This window comes from Salvelinus namaycush, chromosome 12 (assembly GCF_016432855.1).
Source record: "Salvelinus namaycush isolate Seneca chromosome 12, SaNama_1.0, whole genome shotgun sequence".
Taxonomy (NCBI): Eukaryota; Metazoa; Chordata; class Actinopteri; order Salmoniformes; family Salmonidae; genus Salvelinus; species Salvelinus namaycush.
Genome location: NC_052318.1, coordinates 46,308,468 through 46,331,516, shown reverse-complemented (window position 1 = coordinate 46,331,516; position 23,049 = coordinate 46,308,468). Strand labels below are relative to the sequence as shown.

General features: G+C 45.7%; 2 protein-coding genes across 4 annotated transcripts in view; both read right to left on the bottom strand.

Moving 5' to 3' along the window:
- Positions 1-513: 513 nt before the first annotated feature.
- Positions 514-10,883, bottom strand: LOC120057606 (FERM domain-containing protein 7-like). Its single transcript, XM_039006177.1, has 12 exons — positions 10,743-10,883; positions 9,924-10,028; positions 8,795-8,837; positions 6,993-7,071; positions 6,750-6,847; positions 6,499-6,613; positions 6,130-6,277; positions 5,783-5,878; positions 5,439-5,602; positions 5,273-5,341; positions 5,015-5,090; positions 514-1,608 (listed from the first exon to the last, which is right to left on the bottom strand). Exons 1-12 carry the CDS (start codon positions 10,881-10,883, stop codon positions 514-516), a joined length of 2,229 nt encoding a protein of 742 aa, XP_038862105.1.
- Positions 10,884-13,033: 2,150 nt separating this feature from the next.
- The window catches only part of chm (CHM Rab escort protein), a 36,600-nt gene continuing 26,584 nt past the window's right edge, over positions 13,034-23,049 (bottom strand). For 2 of the 3 annotated variants that reach the window (XM_039005916.1, XM_039005917.1), the window contains exons 13-15: positions 21,286-21,399; positions 14,461-14,618; positions 13,034-14,221 (exon numbers count right to left, since the gene is read on the bottom strand). In XM_039005916.1, coding sequence (XP_038861844.1) covers positions 13,949-14,221; positions 14,461-14,618; positions 21,286-21,399 — 545 coding nt within the window. In that variant the 3' untranslated portion in view covers positions 13,034-13,948. Of the gene's footprint in view, positions 14,222-14,460; positions 14,619-21,285; positions 21,400-23,049 lie in introns of those variants that run through there. The other variant, XM_039005918.1, reaches the window with a different exon arrangement.

Here is a 23,049-nt window from a genome sequence, read left to right as displayed (position 1 = left end):
ACCAATGTCTATGTGCAGAAACCACATTTTCAAAAGACTTGTTTCAATAACAGTTGGAGTTCCTTAGACTGTTGACAGTGAGGTGAGACCAGTACAGTAGCCTATAGGGTCCATCAAAATCCAGCTCTCAAATATTAAGACAGGGAAGCGGGGCTATTTTGTCTTATCTGAGTACTCATCTCATGCAAGTAATTACATTTGTTAATGTAAAGTCTATTCCCAAAATTGTTTTAATTGTCTGACGGTTTCTTCAAGGCATACTTATGAAGTCGGGTCCATCAGTTTGGTGTGTCTCATGCCTTCATCTTCAAATATGACCAGTGACCGGAACCATCAGGGCCTGTGGGAATGACTCTGAAGACTGGGGGTATGGTCACAAAAACCCTTTTTAGACATTTATTGGGTCAGGAGGACTTCCCATTGTGACCACAGGCCCACCAAAGAGAATATGCTGTGATTGGCTAGGGAGAGCAAGGGGGTTGTCCCAGTACGAATACTAACGCTCTGATTGGCTCATGACCGCTTTGTTGCTGCACTGCCTTCAGGGTCACTTAAGTTAAAGGAGTCTTCCTCCCCCTCGTCCAGCTGCAGACTACCAGATGAAATGCGCATCCGAGCCAGGGGGCCAGAGCGCACCAGTTTCCCAAGCCCTGGGCAGTAGTATGGGAACATGACGTCTGAGTCACTGAGGCTGATCTCTCCACTCCCTGTCCTGCTCCCGGCCCCTAGCACGCACACAGAGGCGGGCCGTTCAGGCATGGGGGACAGGTTAAGAGGGAGGTGTGTTGGGCGTGCAGGCGAGTGTCGGCGTGATAGGTGAGGGTAGTGACCTAGAGGGCGGAACTCTGCTGCTGGGGCAGAGGGCCGGAGGACCTTCATATCAGACTGGCTCCAGGAGCGCTTGGGCAGGCCTGCCTGGTAGCTGGAGTCATCACTGAAGTGGCCTGCCGTCTCCTCTCTGCCAAATTCCCTCCGACCAGCCCCACAACCAGCCAGAGTGGCTGCATACAGCCCCGGAGCGATGGCCAAGCCTGGAGGCACGTTGTAGCGATGACGCTGGCGCCGCTGACAGGGAGACAATGAGGAGGAGTTGGAGAAACTGGAGGAGCGGATGAAGTCGTCCAGGAGGGTGGCCTGGGGAGCGGGCCTGGGGCCGTAGTGGGACAGAGGCAGTGGGGCTGGAGCGTGGTCCAAGGAGAAAGAAGAGCAGCCAGACATGTAAGCCTGAGCAGAGAGGGGCAGGATGGGGTGCAGCTCCAGGCAGGGGTAGGGGTAAAGGTGGGAGTGAGGGCTGGGGTAGAGCAGGACCAGCTGCTGTGTATTGGCCAGCAGTCGGCCCCTCTGAGGCCCCTCAGCCACACTGCTGCTGCGGTTGAAGCTCTGGGTGTCCCTCTCACTGTGGCACCGCAGCCCCTGTAGCGCTGTGGGCCCTGGCTCAGCCCCAGAGAAGGAAGAGGAGCGGGACTGGCCGAAGGCAGAAGTGTGTGCAGAGTGGGACGGGGGGCCCTCCAGATCCATAGTGGTGAACAGCACCTCCACAGCAGACTGACTGCGCTTCCCACCCGGGGCACAGTCGGCACGGGGGAACCCACAGGTCTGCTCATACACCTGGAACACACACACCCTGATATCACTGACAGCAGGTGTGTAACTTTCACCATTGTACATGGACCCCCCCCACCCCACATTGTATTTATCACAGTGTGATACAAAACGCGGCACCGGTGTGCTTTAGGACCATGCAGACGCGTTGGGTAGGCTGTTTTCCGGCACGGAGAGATGAACAGAGTCAGCTGCTTTCTGTTGCGCTTTTTCTGAGTTTTATAAGCAAGCAGAGCAGAAACTGTCTACTCCTTAGTTGATTGATCTAGCTGGCAAGGTAACCGCTGTTTGAAAACAATTATTTACTCCCAGTGCTGAGCCAGTAGTGTAACTGACATGTTATGTTAGCTAATGTAATACCCTCTCGACTGAAGTGAATCAGCTAGTTAGCTTTCTAGTAGCTAGTGCTACCACAGCCAGTTCAGCTTTAGCTAGCCTCTAGCTATCTGTCAGGTAGCAGTATTTAACAGCGGTTGTGTGTATGGAAATGTTTTGTAGCCTTTGTTTGGTCCCATTTCAACAGAAGTCCGTTTGATGTTGTACCATTAGCTAGAGCTATCCAAAAGTTGGCTAACTTTAGCTAGCTTGGTAGCTCACTAACTTCAGCTATTATTTTTGCCTCAGTCACACTACACCTGAATCAAACAATGAAACCAGCTGCCAACCAATTGAAGACTATTCTGATGTTTTTTCAGAGCAATGTGAGTTTTTATTAGTCACTATAGCAATGTAACATTATTGATCTGTCAGTGGTCCTCGCTAATTCCTTACTTTTTACACTGACACGGTATAAACAGCTCTACAGGCATCATTGTCTTGGTGCACAACACTATGCTTATCATGTCTGAGCAGAAACAGATGGTGACAGGTGTCCCTGCAGTTTACGTGAATTTTGAGGTATAGTGAATGGATACAAAGTTGCATCTTGAGTTGGTGGGTAGGTCACAATCTGGGATCTGTGAATAATGGTCATTTCAATTATTGAACCGTTGATTCTATTCTTGGATAATATAATGTATAAATGTACACCAAGATAATTCTTTGTGCAGGATCAGATGGTGACAGGGGTCTCATCAGGGTCAAGCAGCCAGGGAAGACCAGTCTGTGACAGTGCAGAGGTGAACTTTGCAGATACAACACTTTATTCTCTCAGTGCAGCAAACACTGGACAAGCCAGAAGCTTCAAAGATTGAAACTATTTTAAGGCAGTCTGACAAACCTTTAAAGTTGATATCCAAACTGTATCAGGGGTTGATAGAGGCTTTTCCAGATGACACAAAACATGTCAAACAAAAAATGTGAGGAAGACCTGGGAGACGCTATTGATGAATGGATACAGATGTTAGAATGCCCAATCATGTATAATCTCAGACATAAATTACTGCAGTTTTTTGACCATCCAGTGAATCTGAATATCATGCACTCAGAAATGTAATTATTCTGCTGGAGGTCTAAAACACAAAAGGGGACATATTTACGGTCTTGTGAAGGCAGACTGAATTCTGGCAAAGAGTACATTCTTTAATCACAGCATGTCTACAGATTATCACTGTTTTGGTTTCCTTATAAATGTTGATACTGGGGTCTGTTATCAGAAGAAACTGTGTAATCTAGAATTTATAGTGGCTAAGAAATGCAAACGCCATTAATTGGAAGGTTGGTTATCCTCCCACAATGGATGGAAGAAATGCCAAGTTATGTATCACTAGATTTTATTTAATACAAGATTAAGGGTATACTGTGCAACTTTCATAAGTTCTGGATGCCTTAGACTCCTTTTGTTGTACAGTATTCCGTATATATTGAAAACATGCCCACGTCAGGGGAGATACATATTTAGGCAATCCGAAGGTGCTGGGCTGCTCAGTCCTGGCCCTGGGGGTCTGCCGTACTGTTGGTTGCCACTCTGGCCTTGGCCTAACACACCTAAAACCAGCATTGTGCTTGAGACCACCTAAAGCGAGACCGATTCAAGACCAAGACCAGAGCAAATCGAGTAGAAGTCAAGACCAAGACCGGAGAGGGAGTGAGACCAAGTCAAGTCTGAGACCAGGAGGGGGACAAGGGTTCCGAGACCAGAAAAATGGGAGTCCAATTCAAGACCATAACTGTAGTGAAGAGGCGACTCTGGGATGCTGGCCTTCTAGGCAGAGTTCCTCTGTGCAGTGTCTGTGTTATTTTGTACATCTTAATCTTTTCTTTTTATTGGCCAGTCTGAGATATGACTTTTTCTTTGCAACTCTGCCTAGAAGGCCAGCATCCTCGAGTCACCTCTTCACTGTTGACGTTGAGACTGGTGTTTTGCGGGTACTATTTAATGAAGCTACCCAGTTGAGGACTTGTGAAGCATCTTTCTCAAACTAGACACTAATGTACTTGTCCTCTTGCTCAGTTGTGCTCCGGGGCCTCCCACTCCTCTTTCTATTCCGGTTAGAGCCAGTTTGCGCTGTTCTGTTAAGGAAGTAGTGCACAGCGTTGTACCAGATCTTCAGTTTCTTGGCAATTTCTCACATGGAATAGCCTTCATTTCTCAGAACAAGAATAGACTGACGAGTTTCAGAAGAAAGTTATTAGTTTCTGACCATTTTGAGCCTGTAATCGAATCCACAAATGCTGATGCTCCAGATACTCAACTAGTCTAAAGAAGGCCAGTTTTATTGCTTCTTTAATCAGAACAACAGTTGTCAGTGTAACAGTACAACTTTAAACCGTCCCCTCGCCCCGACACGGGCGCGAACCAGGGACCCTCTGCACACATCAACAACTGACACCCACGAAGCGTCATTACCCATCGCTCCACAAAAGCCGCGGCCCTTGCAGAGCAAGGGGCAACACTACTTCTAGGTTTCAGAGCAAGTGACGTAACTGATTGAAACGCTATTAGCGCGTACCCGCTAACTAGCTAGCCATTTCACATCCGTTACATCAGCTGTGCTAACATAATTGCAAAAGGTTTTCTAATGATCAATCAGCAAGAACAGGAGTCCATTTGCACCTTGAGACACAGGAATGCATTTAGAACACAGACTGGCACCGAGCCGGAGGTTTGAAACACATACAGGAGGAACTGAACTGTGTGACACCGGTTTATGTCATCTCAAAAGAGCATGCCTAAGGATATGTGGTCATACTACAACCTTACCTCACATTACAAACTTCCGTTGTCAAAACAAACTGACAAAAAAAAGAAAATGCAGAAGTGAGTCGTTGGAATTGACTCACCGGAAACCTCCTATTGCACTTGTGCATCAACAAGTTTGGTTTAGAGCACATGCAATTATGCTAATTGTTTATCAATCAAATCCCAATTTATTTCAAGTGTATTTCACCTGGTCTCAACACCCTTTAAATTCTGTTTATAAAAATAATAAATGAAACAACAAAGAAATCGACATAACAGAAGGCACTGTACCTGTTTGGAGACATCAGTGAGGAGGTCAGGAGAGGACCTGCACTGCCTGTTGTCATAGTGGGCCTTGTAGAACTTCCTGGAACGTAGAGGTTTAGAAAGACAAGGGTTTATTGCTTTGCTTAACCATACACAAGCAATGCAAACCTTTCTTCCTGGACTTATAAACATCTTCAATGAAGATTCTCCATTAAGATTGCTTTTCAGTCCAGAACTAGGCTTAATCTGTGTTCGGGAAACCTCCCCAATAAGTTTTGTAACCTTTCAAAAGGCAGGTTCTTCCTCCCCCCTCTCCTGACGCAGTCCAACAGTTGTTTCTGGGTCCTACCACTAGAGAGAGGGGTAGCACAGTGTTATCAAACTGAGTAAACGGTAAAGGCTTTTGACAAATGAATAAATTCCCCCTTTACGTATCTAGTGGTCTGACCTGTATCTGAAGCAGGAGCCTTTACTGTAGAGGAAGGACTTGTGTCGGGACTTGGGCTCCTCAGAGAGACGGAAAAAGGCATGGTACTCTACACACGTCTTCCAGAAGGCCTTACAAACATCTCGGCTGGCCATGGCTAGCTCTACCGTGTCTTTACGAGAGGGCTGACCAAACACACAACAAACACACACACACACAGATGTAATAGAGGTAATTTCTATGGAAATAAAGCAGCATGTTGTTTGAATAAAACCACATGCAACCAACAAACAAACACCTGGTAACTAATGAAATCCTATTTGACCACTCAGTCACACTTAACGTCTCAAACTAAAAAAACTCACCACAATCTTAGCATGGAGTTTTATCAAAAAATGCTTTCTTTTAAAACTCAGTTTGCGGATTGAGGCCCAGCTGAAAGTGTTTATCTTGGTGTTGCCCTGGGAGAAGAGAGAAACATAGTTCAAGAGTACAAACAGTCCAAATGTAAACCTCTGTAATAAATACTTCTCTCTTGGTTCTGTTTACTTCTTGGCATATCTGTTTCCAGCGTCTGTCTCTCTAAAAGAGACATAGTCCACACTGTACAATCCACTGTAATAGCATGCAATAACATAGTATATTATACATGCCCTGCGTACAACTCCTGTACATCTCATTAAGAGGTCTTTGTGACGAGCCCAGCCATTACCTGGAAGACCAACACTCCAGAGTGTGTGATGGCCAGGTTGATCTTGGTGCCCTCTCCATCACTGGCAGCCTGTGGGCGGATCCCGTACATGTCCAGCTTCCGAGCCACCTCTAGCAGCTGGCTGTCTGCCTCCCCTGGTGTCTGGCCCCTGGAACACACGCAGCACCAGCAACAGCCTACATTCACCTAACCACCAAACCCTCTGTCACCTCAACACGATGCGACAGTCACCACCAGAAGGCCAGAACCATCACACCTGGTATGCCTGAGTCACTAACTACTTCAGTGAGCAGTATAGGCCCTATTCTGCCCCCTCCCAGCTACCAGAGAGCCTCTAGCCTCTGACCTTTGAGCCCGGGAGGTATCTACCTGTGCCTCTTGTGGAAGCGCAGGATCTTCTTGTGGAGGCACTCCTGGTTGGGTACGTACTTCTTGCTCTCTAGATGTTGCAAGTCAAGTTCCTCCTCGTAGTCACCTAGCTCTGCTACAAGTGTAAGGAAACAGTGGAGACATCACCACAAACACAAACCAGCATTATGATAAAACTGTACTTCAATTGTAATCATGATCATATTATGTGGCTTCACTCTTCAACGACAAACCCCAGGGGTTCTACTTACACTGCAGTAAATGTGAGACGAGGAGAGCAGCGCTGTTATCATTGCACGTAAGACTCCCATTGGACAAATCCTGTTTAATCTGCAATGCAAACAGGTACCTGCAAGAGGGAACTTGAATAAGCATCATGTCTCTCTGTACCAAATAAGTTCCCTTAGTCAAGAGGTCCAAACCATTTGTATAGCTGGTGCAAATGTCAATTGGCACAACCTTTTTCAACAGAAGAACAAGAGAGAGTGACCTACCTGGTCAGTTCTTTCTGCAGCTGCCCTGGGTCTGGGGGGAAGAACTTCACTATGAAGCGGAATGTTGGATCACTGGTGTCTGTAGGAGAGAGGAACAATATCCTTGATGCTCATTCCCCATTGTCTTAGTACGACAGATAACATGATTCAGTCCACATAGCAGAATTCACAAGCCTTTGCATGAACTACAGTTGAAGTCGGAAGTTTACATACACTTAGGTTGGAGTCATTAAAACTCGTTTTTCAACCACTCCACAAATTTCTTGTTAACAAACTATAGTTTTGGCAAGTCGGTTAGGACATCTACTTTGTGCATGACACAAGTAATTTTTCCAACAATTGTTTACAGACAGATTATTTCACTTATAATTCACTGTATCACAATTCCAGTGGGTCAGAAGTCTACATACAATAAGTTGACTGTGCCTTTAAACAGTTTGGAAAATTCCAGAAATTGATGTCATGACTTTAGAAGCTTCTGATAGGCTAATTGACATCATTTGAATCAATTGGAGGTGTACCTGTGGATGTATTTCAAGACCTACCTTCAATCTCGGTGCCTCTTTGCTTGACATCATGGGAAAATCTAAAGAAATCAGCCAAGACCTCAGAAAAACAATTGTAGACCTCCACAAGTCTGGATCATCCTTGGGAGCAATTTCCAAACGCCTGAAGGTACCACGTTCATCTGTACAAACAATAGTAAGCAAGTATAAACACCATGGGACCACGCAGCCGTCATACCGCTCAGGAAAGAGACGCGTTCTGTCTCCTAGAGATGAACGTACGTTGGTGCGAAAAGTGCATATCAATCCCACAACAGCAAAGGACCTTGTGAAGATGCTGGAGGAAACAGGTACAAAAGTATCTATATCCACAGTAAAACGAGTCCTATATCGACCTAACCTGAAAGGTCGCTCAGCAAGAAAGAAGCCACTGCTCCAAAACCGCCATGAAAAACCAGACTACGGTTTGCAATTGCACATAGGGACAAAGAGTGTACTTTTTGGAGAAATGTCCTCTGGTCTGATGAAACAAAAATAGAACTGTTTGGCCACGATGACCAGACCATCGTTATGTTTGGAGGAAAAAGTGAAGCACGGGGGTGGCAGCATCATGTTGTGGGGGTGCTTTGCTGCACGAGGGACTGGTGCACTTCACAAAATAGATGGCATCATGAGGAGGAAAATGATGTGGATATATTGAAGCAACATCTCAAGACATCAGTCAGGAAGATAAAGCTTGGTCGCAAATGGCTCTTCCAAATGGAAAATGACCCCAAGCATACTTCCAAAGTTGTGGCAAAAGGGCTTAAGGACAACAAAGTCAAGGTATTGGAGTGGCCATCACAAAGCCCTGGCCTCAATCATATAAAACTTGTGGGCAGAACTGAAAAAGCGTGTGCGAGCAAGGAGGCCTACAAATCTGACTCAGTTACACCAGCTCTGTCAGGAGGAATGGGCCAAAATTCACCCAACTTATTGTGGGAAACTTGTGGAAGGCTACCCGAAACGTTTGACCCAAGTTAAACAATTTAAAGGTAATGCTACCAAATACTAATTGAGTGTATGTAAACTTCTGACCCACTGGGAATGTGATGAAAGAAATAAAAGCTGAACTAAATCATTCTCTCAACTATTATTCTGACATTTCACATTCTTAAAATAAAGTGGTGATCCTAACCATCCTAAAAAAGGGAATTTTTACTTGGATTAAATGTCAGGAATTGTGACAAAATGAGTTTAAATGTATTTGGATATGGTGTATGTAAACTTCCAACTTCAATTGTACCTGCAACTTACTTTTTACTTGCTTGGCCAGGGGCTTTAGCAGTTCCAACCACATCTGGGATTAGAAATACAGATCAGATTAGCATCCAAAGCTTAGAGTGACATAATTTAGTGTACCTTCTTTGTTCACACTTTATTTGGATATTCCATCTGTAGATGCTCGACAGATGGTCATAATATCAACAAACTATCTGTTGATAAACAACTGCTTGCTAGCGTTAGCGCAGTGACTGAAAGTCTATGGATATCTGCTAGCATGCTAGTTAGCATTGGCTTGCAAAATGACCTAGAACTTCCTTCATACTGGACAGAGAGACATAAGAATGTTATCCACAAGTTCATCTGACTCTGGGGAAGTACATCAAGGGCCTCATTGCCAAAATCCTGAAGTATCCCTTTAAGTTTAGGGTTAGGATAAGGTTTAAGGTTAGGGCCAGAGGTGGAAAAAGTACTCGATTGTCATACTTGAGTAAGTAAAAGTGAAAGTCACCCAGTAAAATACTACTTGAGTAAATGTCTAAAAGTATTTCGTTTTAAATATACTTAAGTATCAAAAGTAAATGGAATTGCTCAAATGTACTTAACTATCAAAAAGTAAAAGTATAAACCATTTCAAATTCCTTATATTAAGCAAGCCATTTAATTTTTTTTTGATGGACAGCCAGGGGCACACTCCAACACTCAGACATATTTACAAACGAAGCATTTGTGTTTGAGTCTGTCAGATCAGAGGCAGTAGGGATGACCAGGGATGTTGTCTTGATAAGTGTGTGAATTTGACAATTTTCCTGTCAAAATGTAATGAGTACTTTTGGGTGTGAGGGAAAATGTATGGAGTAAAAAGTACATTTTTTTCTTTAGGAATGTAGTGAAGTAAGTTGGCAAAAATATAAATAGTAAAGTAAAGTACAGATACCTCAAAAAACAAGTTAATAAGTAGTACTTTAAAGTATTTTTACTTAGGTACTTTACACCACTGGTTAGGGCTAGGGTTAGTATAGTTAGTTGAAATGTTAGTGATAGTCTGTAGAGCATCTACAGATGGAGTATCCAAATCATGTGTTACTCACTCTTCTTTTCATCCCTTAGTCAAAGCTACATTTGAGTTACAGTACAGTATGTGCTCTACTGAATGACTTACATAACTGCCACACTGGTGACGGAATTCAAGGCCAAAATACTCTTTTTCCAACAGCTTCAGGTGCCCACATACTTTGTTGTAGAAATCATTTCCAAAGATCCTTTGCTGTAAACAGTAAATAAAGTTATACTTTGAAGTGTTTATTTGGCATTTCCTTCACAAAAATAACAACGTAGAGTAATTCAGCTTACACGGATCACAATCAGATCTTAATCATGATGTATTTCCCCAACTAAGCTGTGTGAAGATGAGTTTCGACATGACCTGACCATGCATTTCACTGCAGAATAAAGAAAGAGTCAAATGATGAGAGGTAGGGCTGGAACAAATGAAGGCGCTTTATGTTCAATATCCAAAGGGGATGAAGAAATCGGGCCACCTTAGACACTTTAAAACCCTGCTAACTCACAGCTGCCCTGCAGTCATTCGCATCCGTCTGTACTGAGCCACTCAGCAACCTCTTCTTTTATTCACTTATTGTCCCTTCACTCATGACATAGATGCACAAAATGCCCCATGGCTTGGATGGAAAAATACTGCATGCGGTCAACAGGGATAATGGGGTTGTAAAAGGAAGTGAAATGCATTGCCAACAGAGTACAATTGGAAGAAGAATCAATTTATTTAACTGTAATAATAAAAATGATAACATCGGAATATACTTCTGTTTACACTAAGCAGAGGTATTTGCGTTTACAAACACATAAGGCAGTGACTGTCTTTTGGCCTGTGTGTAAATTGATGAATACTACAAGTATACTACAAGTACTTCTGGTCACAAGTTGACTGGAATATAGTTACGAAAAATACACTTCTCACCTCAACCTCAAATATGCTCTCACTGTCATCCAAGAAGATGACCCGCAGTTTGAATGTGCCCTCTCTTTGTTTCTTGCGAACAACGACAGCTCTCAACTCTCGAGTTCGGTTCAGCTCGTGTCCACCTTGGCTCTCGGTCATCCTCACCCACTCGTCACGAGCAAAACACACTGACACAAAACAGCAGAACTGATGAAATTTTGTCAGGCCCGTCTTACAAACACTTTCTCAAGGAGTAGAGATGCTCGTTTTTTTGTGTTCTGTCAAAATATGACGGAATAACCGAAATGTAAGTTTGATGGAATCATGGAAACTATTTGGACTCCACTAAAAGGTATTTCAACAAAATGTTTTACATACCCTTTTCTCTTCTGTGGGTTTCATCATCCCCTCAATGATCCATCCTCACCAAATTCCAAGCAACATCGCTCAAAACCCACCATGAAGAGGGGAACCATCCTCTCTATCCTCTCCTCACTAACATCTCCAGGCACAGCTCCAAATAGATGGCTGCACTTTGGAAAAGGTCGCGCACGCATTAAATGTGTGTGTGTGTGTGTGTGTGAGAGAGAGATTACTGCAGCGATGCAAGGTCAGGTGGTCACTGGTAGCATCATCAGGATCTCTTTGGAAAAAGAAAGATACAGTACCGTAAAACGCCACTAGATGTCAGTGAGTGCATGCAACATGACCGCCATGTTCACTCAGGACAGTGAACTAGCTGGACAGGTCTTTACAAAAAAAACTAAATCTGACTGAAGGTCTATCATCTAGTCTACATAATATTTTACTGGAGAGTAACAATCTAAAGAACCGGTTGAGTTTTCCATAGGCAGAATGGCTAATGATTGTTTAATAGTACTAATGAGATCATTCACTCGATCGGACCATGTAGGTAGGGACAATGCAAATAAACAAGTTAAGAATATGAAAAATGTGCTCTTGCAAGCCATTGAGGCGTGACTAATTACTGTACAGGGTTTGTATAGTAATTTCACTGATTTGCGTGTTTACCAATGATCATGTTTGAAACAAGTTCAGAATGTTTGAATTCCTAAGGAACTCTTCTGCAGCATTCCACAGAAAAGGACGCCTGATGTAAATTATCTTTGAAGAAATCTACAGAAAGCATTTCCTGTAACAAAAAATCTACTGTGCATAAGAGCACATTCTCTGCCGTCTCTATGAGTCTGCCCCCCACAGAGTGAGTGAAATCTGCCCCGCTAGGTGTCTAGCCTGTGGCTCTCTTTACCCTTTTGCATTTTAATGTCACGACTCTCCATGCAGAAAATTGATTCCCAATGATACCATTGAGAGGCTGGGTCACTAAGTGGAGAAAAACAAGAACAATGAGTCTACAAACACTAAATGGTGACACTAAATTAGGAAAATATCCTGGAAATACAAGCCATATTAAATGGGAAGTATGTTTGAATGAGGACATGTCAGTTTGATTTGATGTCCTGCTCTAAAAAGGTCTTTGACTGCCGTAACAGATGAGGGTGACATTGCAGTGTTTGTTGATGTTACTGAGGAGACGGTGAGCCCTGTTCCTCTCTATAGCCTTCAGGCTCAGATATCCAGCACAAAAGCCATACATCGTCTCCAGGAATAGTCAGATATGTGACACTAAACTAAGCAAACAGAACATATACCGTAAGAAAAATACTACTACTATATTCCTACTCTACATGTAGCTTGGTAATCCTCCCCTCAATGAGGTTGTTTTTTAGTTTCATCCTCTCCTCCAATAAGAGCATATTTGCCAGCTCTTAATGACCCAGCCATGTGTTTTACAGTAATTCATCTCCCTTGAATCTGTAAATACTCTCAACAGAGCGGAGATCAAATTACGGCAAAACAAAGCCCCGTGAGCAGAGAGACTGTGCATTCACAGGCGTAATGAGCCATCTGTTCTGTCACGCCACCGCAAAACAAATGTCATCAAACCCTTCGCTCTCTACCTCCCCGTTTCACTCCTCTCTCACCTCCCTTTCTTTCCAGGTAAACTGTGGAGCTTTGTTTGTTCTGGAAGCAGGAACACCTTGCTAATGTGAGAGTGTGTCGTGCGCCGTCGACAGCTGCAGCCACATCACACATTGGTACAGTTGTATCAGATTTTCCCGAACGGAAATTGGCTCACACCTGTCAAAGCCACAGAGCCGGGGCGTGTCATTGGAGCGCGCCTTCTGCCGTTGTTGCCTCTGTTCTGTTACCTCTCCTCTTCCAATTCAGTTGGAAACGGATCTCCAACTTCACTGTGAATGACATTGTAAAACGAGATATAGGAGCAGTTTTTCAGTAGCACTTTAATGTTGTCAACCTTTTAAAAATGATAGTGACAATACATATGAGAGAACAGAGTTTAAATACTTGAGCACATTAAAAAGAGACATGGGGTTCGAGTACAATTGGATGGCACAGCAGAGTGTGTGAAAACATGCAAGTTCAGTTGAGAGGCTATCCCTTGCCCAGTGTCTTGGGAGGGGTTCTTATCGAGGAGGAGGTGTCTCATATTTCCTGTAAGCAAGTACTGTAGTCCTTAAAACACCCAGAAACCCATTCCAGACATTTACAAGAGGCGGGAAACAAAACTGCATCAGGCCCTGTGGCTGAGCAAAACTCTAACATGAGTACAAAAAGGAAAAAAAGGCAACCATTTCTTATGGCTCGACACCGGAGACCCTGATAAAGAACACGCATCACAATGGAACGGCTTTTAAAAAGAACAGGCCGCTGCAAATTATTTCAGTAGCAGCAGACGGGGGGAAAAAATGGGACAAATATAAATAATGAAGAAAATGGGGGTAACCCATTAAAACCAATCACATCCCCAAAGCAGACCTGAAACAGCACCCCCCCCCCACTCAGAAGAACCTTTACATCAACCTCAGGTGAGAGGTCAAATACAGTGAGTAGAGTGTTATATAGTGCCCAGTAAAGAAATGACTCCATGAATATACTGTGCATATCAATGTAAATACTGTATATATATATATATGTATATAATGTCTCTGCAGGTGACCACATCAAAGATGGTGAAGATGATCCCTCTAAGGCTTTCTGGGGATGAGAACGCTTTCTGGTTACCAAGACCACAGAGTCCAGCCATGAGGCCTTCAGAGGAGTGCTGACTGACTGCTGTACATGCCAGGACTCTGAGGCAGAAGGCAGCAGTCTGTTTGTACACGGAGGGGTGCGTGGGGTTATTCCTCACTGGTGAGGCTCGGCTCATCCCCAGCCCCAGTTTCCTGTGTTACTGCGTCTCCCGCCCCCTCCATTTCTTCCACTGCTTCCTTTCCCTCCTGTCTCTCAGCGCTCTCTCCTCCTTGGGCACCAGCACCCTCTGCTGGTGCAGCCTCCTCAAAGCCCGGACCCTCCCCCTGGGGCCCGTCCCCATCGTAGATGATGTCCTCGGGGTTGGGGGCCGGGGGGCAGAACTCCTCATCAGGGAGAAGCTGGCGGAACACTGCCTCGGCCTGGAGAGAGAGATGACAACACACACACACACACACACACACACAAAGACGGGTGAGGACAACTCAATTTACACCATCAGCCCCATTGGACAGTACACTTCCAGACTAGTGACGCAAGTCATCGTTAGCCAATTATTTGCTCGATTTTTAACAATGATATAAACGTTAAAGAACGCAATTCTTACAAGTTTAGCGTGACAGTAAAAAAATAAAAATATCTCTGGGACATTGTCACTTACCAGTTTGATGGAGTGGTCACTGCCCAGGGCGGTATCAGGGCTGGCACACACATGTACGTTACTGGGCAGGTCATAGCTGCTCCTGTCCACAGCAGAGGTGTCCCTCATGTTGAAGTACAGGGCCCACAGCACCGTCGGTCCCCTGCTCTCCTCCTCTCCTGGATGGGGAAGGACCGGGGTCATGAATGTAACGTAGTGTTCTGATTTCTATGGAGAGCCGTGCACGGACAGAAGTCGCACTGAAGATCAATGGAGGAATCATTTGATATAGTTGAAATGTTTTCGGGAACATATGATATATGCTACTGCTATACGGATGCAGCTCATGTCTGCCGTTGAGACAAACTCCCGGAGTACTAGATAACAGGGTATTAGTAACAGTAAGCTACCAAACTATTTAATCATTAATGCAATTCATATTTTCGGGTAGAAACGCTCAGCCATAAATGGTGCCAATTTAGTCTTGTAGGAATATTTCCTTCAGTGTTTGAGAAGAGACAGGAACTTAACAGGCTCCTTTCAACACAGCTTATCTGTGGGGAAGCATGATTTCTGTTAATGGGGTGACATTTGGTTTGCCGACAAGGCACACGGGAAAGTGTTTCCTGACACTCTTTGATCGGTCCGTGAGTGAGACTTGAAGCGGTCAAACAAAAACGAGAGAGGATGATTTGGAGCTGCGAGAAGGCTCCTGGTTTTTCAAAGCGTAAAACCGTCATTCTGTATCATTACCCTTTAAAATGTAAGGGACCAAAAAAAAAAGGTACCCAAAGAAAGAGAGAGAAAAAGGTGTCAGTCTGAAATGTCAGTGTGGTCATTACCAAAATGTCACACAATTATAATATGTGTTACTTTTCCTGCCTTGGGTAGCAGAGTGATTTAGTTAATTTGGAGAGCAGCAGAGGTGTGGCACCATCAACGTGACGACACTTCAAAAGGCCACCCAACCTCAAAATACACCCCTGTCCATCCACACATCTTCTCCATACACCTACACACACACACACACACCTGACCAAATACACCCCTGTCCATCCACACATCTTCTCCATACACCTACACACACACACCTGACCAAATACACCCCTGTCCATCCACACATCTTCTCCATACACCTACACACACACACACCTGACCAAATACACCCCTGTCCATCCACACATCTTCTCCATACACACACACACACCTGACCAAATACACCCCTGTCCATCCACACATCTTCTCCATACACCTACACACACAAACACACCTGACCAAATACACCCCTGTCCATCCACACATCTTCTCCATACACCTACACACACACACACACACACACCTGACCAAATACACCCCTGTCCATCCACACATCTTCTCCATACACCTACACACACACACCTGACCAAATACACCCCTGTCCATCCACACATCTTCTCCATACACCTACACACACACACACACCTGACCAAATACACCCCTGTCCATCCACACATCTTCTCCATACACCTACACACACACCTGACCAAATACACCCCTGTCCATCCACACATCTTCTCCATACACCTACACACACACACACACCTGACCAAATACACCCCTGTCCATCCACACATCTTCTCCATACACCTACACACACCTGACCAAATACACCCCTGTCCATCCACACATCTTCTCCATACACCTACACACACACACACACGCACACACACCTGACCACATACACACCAACAACGACGACGCCTACACACACCTGAGCAAATACACACCAACAACGACACCTACACACACACCAACACAAACAACGACGACACCTACAAACCTGACCAAATACACACCTGACCAAATACACACCGACAACACCCACACACACCTGACCAAATACACCCCTGTCCATCCACACATCTTCTCCATACACCTACACACCTACACACACACACACCTGACCAAATACACCCCTGTCCATCCACACATCTTCTCCATACACCTACACACACACACACACACACACACACACACCTGACCAAATACACCCCTGTCCATCCACACATCTTCTCCATACACCTACACACACCTGACCAAATACACCCCTGTCCATCCACACATCTTCTCCATACACCTACACACACACCTGACCAAATACACCCCTGTCCATCCACACATCTTCTCCATACACCTACACACACACACACACACCTGACCAAATACACCCCTGTCCATCCACACATCTTCTCCATACACCTACACACACACACACACACCTGACCAAATACACCCCTGTCCATCCACACATCTTCTCCATACACCTACACACACACCTGACCAAATACACCCATGTCCATCCACACATCTTCTCCATACACCTACACACACACACACACCTGACCAAATACACCCCTGTCCATCCACACATCTTCTCCATACACCTACACACACACACACACCTGACCACATACACACCAACACAAACAACGACGACGCCTACACACACCTGAGCAAATACACACCAACAACGACACCTATACACACACCAACACAAACAACGACACCTACAAACCTGACCAAATACACACCTACACACACCTGACCAAATACACACCAACAACGACACCTACTCACACACACACCTGACCAAATACACACCGACAACACCCACACACACCTGACCAAATACACACCAACGACACCTACACACCTGACCAAATACACACCAACGACACCTACACACCTGACCAAATACACACCAACGACACCTACACACCTGACCAAATACACACCAACGACACCTACACACCTGACCAAATACACACCCACACACACCTGACCAAATACACACCCACACACACCTGACCAAATACACACCAACGACACCTACACACCTGACCAAATACACACTAACACAACGACGACACCTACACACCTGACCAAATACACACTAACACAACGACGACACCTACACACCTGACCAAATACACACCAACGACACCTACACACACCTGACCAAATACACACCAACGACACCTACACACCTGCCCAAATACACACTAACACAACGACGACACCTACACACCTGACCAAATACACACAAACAACGACACCTACACACACAACTGACCAAATACACACCAACACCTACACACACCTGACCAAATACACAAACAACGACACCTACACACACACACACACCTGACCAAATACACACCAACAACACCTACACACCTGACCAAATACACAAACACACCTGACCAAATACACACCAACACAACAACACCTACACAACTGACCAAATACACACCAACAACGACACCTACACACACACACACACCTGACCAAATACACACTAACACAACGACGACACCTACACACACCTGACCAAATACACACAAACAACGACACCTACACACACACACCTGACCAAATACACACAAACAACGACACCTACACACACACCTGACCACATACACACCAACAACGACGACGCCTACACACACCTGAGCAAATACACACCAACAACGACACCTACACACACCTGACCAAATACACACCAACAACGCCTTATTAGACATAATTGTTTCGTTTTTCCACACAGCCCCGTCACAGATGTGAGAAATGTCAGATTAGCATAGAGCTGTGCTCCTGACGGGGCCCTCTACACGCCTGGAGCTTAACACCCCCAAATATCAGCCACCTCTAACACCCACTGGCTCTCTGCCTGGGCGGCCTGCCACCACACATCAACACACAGTCTCTTCTGGAATGCAATCGTTCTTAAAAACTCCGGATTTCACAACGCTGCATTGGTTCAAACTGTCATTTAGAGTAGGAGCCAGTAGGATCATCTAGAGTAGGAGCCAGTAGGATCATCTAGAGTAGGAGCCAGTGGGATCATCTAGAGTAGGAACCAGTAGGATCATCTAGAGTAGGAGCCAGTAGGATCATCTAGAGTAGGAGCCAGTAGGATCATCTAGAGTAGGAGCCAGTAGGATCATCTAGAGTAGGAGCCAGTAGGATCATCTAGGGTAGGAGCCAGTAGGATCATCTAGGGTAGGAGCCAGTAGGACCATCTAGGGTAGGAGCCAATGGGATCATCTAGAGTAGGAGCCAGTGGGATCATCTAGAGTAGGAGCCAGTGGGATCATCTAGAGTAGGAGCCAGCGGGATCATCTAGAGTAGGAGCCAGCGGGATCATCTAGAGTAGGAGCCAGTGGGATCATCTAGAGTAGGAGCCAGTGGGATCATCTAGAGTAGGAGCCAGTGGGATCATCTAGAGTAGGAGCCAGTGGGATCATCTAGAGTAGGAGCCAGTGGGATCATCTAGAGTAGGAGCCAGTGGGATCATCTAGAGTAGGAGCCAGTGGGATCATCTAGAGTAGGAGCCAGTAGGATCATCTAGAGTAGGAGCCAGTGGGATCATCTAGAGTAGGAGCCAGTCGGATCATCTAGAGTAGGAGCCAATGGGATCATCTAGAGTAGGAGCCAGCGGGATCATCTAGAGTAGGAGCCAGTGGGATCATCTAAAATAGGAGCCAGTGGGATCAACTAGAGTAGGAGCCCGTGGGATCATCTAGAGTAGGAGCCAGTGGGATCATCTAGAGTAGGAGCCAGTAGGATCATCTAGAGTAGGAGCCAGTGGGATCATCTAGAGTAGGAGCCAGTGGGATCATCTAGAGTAGGAGCCAGTAGGATCATCTAGAGTAGGAGCCAGTAGGATCATCTAGAGTAGGAGCCAGTAGGATCATCTAGAGTAGGAGCCAGTGGGATCATCTAGAGTAGGAGCCAGTGGGATCATCTAGAGTAGGAGCCAGTAGGATCATCTAGAGTAGGAGCCAGTAGGATCATCTAGAGTAGGAGCCAGTGGGATCATCTAGAGTAGGAGCCAGTGGGATCATCTAGAGTAGGAGCCAGTCGGATCATCTAGAGTAGGAGCCAGTGGGATCATCTAGAGTAGGAGCCAGTGGGATCATCTAGAGTAGGAGCCAGTAGGATCATCTAGAGTAGGAGCCAGTAGGATCATCTAGAGTAGGAGCCAGTAGGATCATCTAGAGTAGGAGCCAGTGGGATCATCTAGAGTAGGAGCCAGTGGGATCAACTAGAGTAGGAGCCAGCCCAATCCAACCTGTCCTCATCCTGCTCATAGATGTGCACCTGACCACGACTGCTCCAACCCTACCCCTAACCTTCTGCAACCTCCACCCCCCCAGAGCCTCTGCTGTGCACCCCTCCGCTCCATGTCCCTCTCCAATCCCCACCTGCACCACCACACCTACTACCCAGTGGATGAATGAGGAGCCGCCAGACAGCCAGGTGACTTTGTCTCTTTGACCTGTTCTGGCCCACTGCTCCCCTTATCTAGTGATTCATCCTCAATAACTCACAGTATTTGTTCTGACATTTTAATTAAAATACTACTACCTCATTCCTGTGATAAAAAGGGTGGCGTCACAGAGCACAGCCCCACACTGCACTGCACGGCGCTGGCCTACCACCTGAGAGACTCGTGTACACACACAGGCAGGGAGAAAGCAAAATGAAGGAACAGAGACCGAGATGGGGTGAAAGGGAGAGAGATTTTTGGGGAAAAGGGGGAGCAGAAAAAGAGAGATGATGAGTCAGAAAAGAGATGTGGTGGGGAAAAGGGAATGAGGATGTCAGAGAAAGAGAGGAGAAAAGGAGAGGGATCTCAATCACGCCTGTCACTTTCATGATGACCTTGTCTCACAGCCGTAGAGAAACAGCAATAAAACAACACATGGCTTCAAGAGGCGATTGTGGATCTCTGTGTTGGTTTCGGTCAGAATGGAGCTGCTATTTTAACTGACCTCAACGAGGTTTGAGAAAAGCCATAACCCACCACGGACAAAGCAGATCCCTGCCTCAGTAAAAACACAACTGACTACTCCAATATATTAGATTGATCTGCATTAAGTAGCAATAAAGGGTTTCAAATCCAAAATGGCAAAAGTTATTGGTTCTAGAGGCAAATTTGTTCCCCATGAGGAGACAGACTCATAAATTATGAGTCCAGGCCAAATGGGATGCTGGAGCTAATTAAACATTACATTTCCACTCCATGCTAAGTAAATACTGTGCCCAATTCTGTTCTGTAGGTAGAAAGCCAGCATGAGGGTTTGCGCTCAGGCTAGAATGAATGGTGGCCGGTGTGTGAGAGAAAGAAATTATCTGTCGAGTTCCAAAAGGTAGGCTACTCACCATCAAACCATACAAAAAGGAAGCACCCAAGGAGGCCAAGATGATCAACTGATATACTTCATTTAATCCATGCTTAAAAAGATCCATACTCATGTTCTGTGTGTTAAATGAATTTTTGGGGGGACAAAAAAAACACAGCTTCATGACAAGTGAGAACCCTAAGGATATAAACTAAGTCTCGGGAAACATCTCCAGAGAAACATGTTGAAACAGTACATCTATAATTCGGCGTAATAAAGGAGGTTCCGTCCGAGGTCATGTGCTAATTCGCCATCAAGGAACCGAGCCGAGCCTGACAGAAGGTAATGGGAATCAATGGGACAACGGCCTAACGCCAGTTTGGCACGCAGCCATCAATATCAATCATCTGTATTACTGATAACGTCTCCGAGCAAAAGCCCGACAAATGTCAGCGCATTCTCACCCAACTACAAACCAGCCTGATCTTTTTTCTTTAGGAATGGATATCACGAGGTACTTAGAACATCGGAGCACATTATTTTGAATCAAGGAGTGACAGTGATGTGTGAAGGTGATGGTATGTAAATCAAGCCAGGAGAGAGGTTAGATGGATATTTGACGGTATAAACAAAAAAAAAGGGAGGGGGGGGGGGTCAGGTGAGCGCTTTCCTACTGTACCTTCTGCGGGTTCCTCTCCAGGACTAGCTGGTGTGTAGAAGAGCCTGGACACCACAGGAGCCAGGTCTTCTTGGGCAGAGCCAGAGGCAGAGGAACATGTCAGGTGCACCAGATCTGTGTTGGGAAGGTAGAAGAAGAACACACATACACACCCGGTGTTATTAGCCAAGCGGAATATCATTGTTGCTTCATTAGCTGATGTTGTCCTCCAAGTCCACATCAGCCCGTCTATCCTGTAGCATGTGAGAGGGACCTTCCCTAAAGAGATGGAACATTGTCTAATTACTCTCCACAGTCAGTTCCCTAACAACCTGTTCCTTAACACACTGCACAGCTAGGCCATATCAGTATCTCCAGCATGGCTGGGACTGTTCCGTGAAAAGTGCCCAGAGAGGATGGGGTTGGAGGGAGCTGGGCTTTGGATGCATGGTGTTGGACCTCAGAGGGGGAAGAGGTGGTTTCATCTTCAAAGCGTTCAGCCCCGCTCCTGCAGGGCGGTATTGTGAACACCATGTTAACGGTGGCAGCGCTGGGATCCAGAGAGTAGGATCCTGGGCAATCCCAAGAGCTCAAGACAACTGTAGGGCTCCTTCTCCTCTCCTTTTTGTTCTTTCTCGCAGGTTGACAGGTTTTTTTTTGGGGGGGGGGGGGGGGGGGGGGGTTCAAAAGGAGCAACTACAGCAATGGGAACCAGATAGCTCCTGACTGTGCCGTGCTGGCTGGGGGGGGGGGGGGGGGGGGGGTGTAAAGGGTGGATGGAGGATACAGGCCTTCCCAGTGGGATGAGAGGTGCGTCATTGGCCAGAGGGTCCATGGAGATGCCGCTCAGAGGACGTATGTGACACTCTACTCACACTGGGACTCTGGAGGCCCTCCACTCTGTCAGCTCAGGAGCTCAGGGCCCAAACAAAAAAGACCAGGAGAGTTGGGAGGATAGACGTTACTCTGTTGTACAGCAGGGCTGTCCGCTGAGACACTTGATGCTCATTCTGTGGGAAACTAAGCTAGCAGATGGAGAATCGGGTGCATATCTGCTGTCTTCAGGCCTTTAAGTTTTAAAGTAGCCAGGGAGAGAAGACTTTACTGTTAAGACAGCTCATTTCATGGCCAAATTTCAATTTGAAAATGGCAAAACACCATTGTTCCCATTGGGTTGCTAGTTCAAATCCCAGGAAGCCATGTTGCCCTTGAGGAAGACACTCGGATCAGATTGGCCTGGTATATATTCATCAGTATAAATAGATATTCTGTAGACTGTAAACTCTGCAAGTATCATTCAATGTAGATGAATGGTTCACCTTTTGTGTGAGTGTGTATCGCAGGCCTGTCAAGCTCATCATCATCTTATGATTGCAACTGATCCACTCAGGTAGAACTACATTACTTAAGGGATGCTACAGCTATCCATCTCCATCCTCTCTCACACACACACACACACACACACACACACACACACACACACACACACACACACACACACACACACACACACACACACACACACACACACACACACACACACACACACACACACACTAGGAGCAATGGCTCCACTTCACAATTCCATCATTCCAGACTCTATTCCTAGAGTGAGGGAGTGGACTTCCGCTGATTACTCCTCTCTCGCCCACCCCAGCTCCCCTATGGAGATGGAGATGGTCACTGGGCAGCTGTCACCATTGCTCATCTATCTAAGTGTGATGACTGACTGGGAAATAATACCAGGATTGCTAAAAACAATAACACTCATAAATAACACTACGG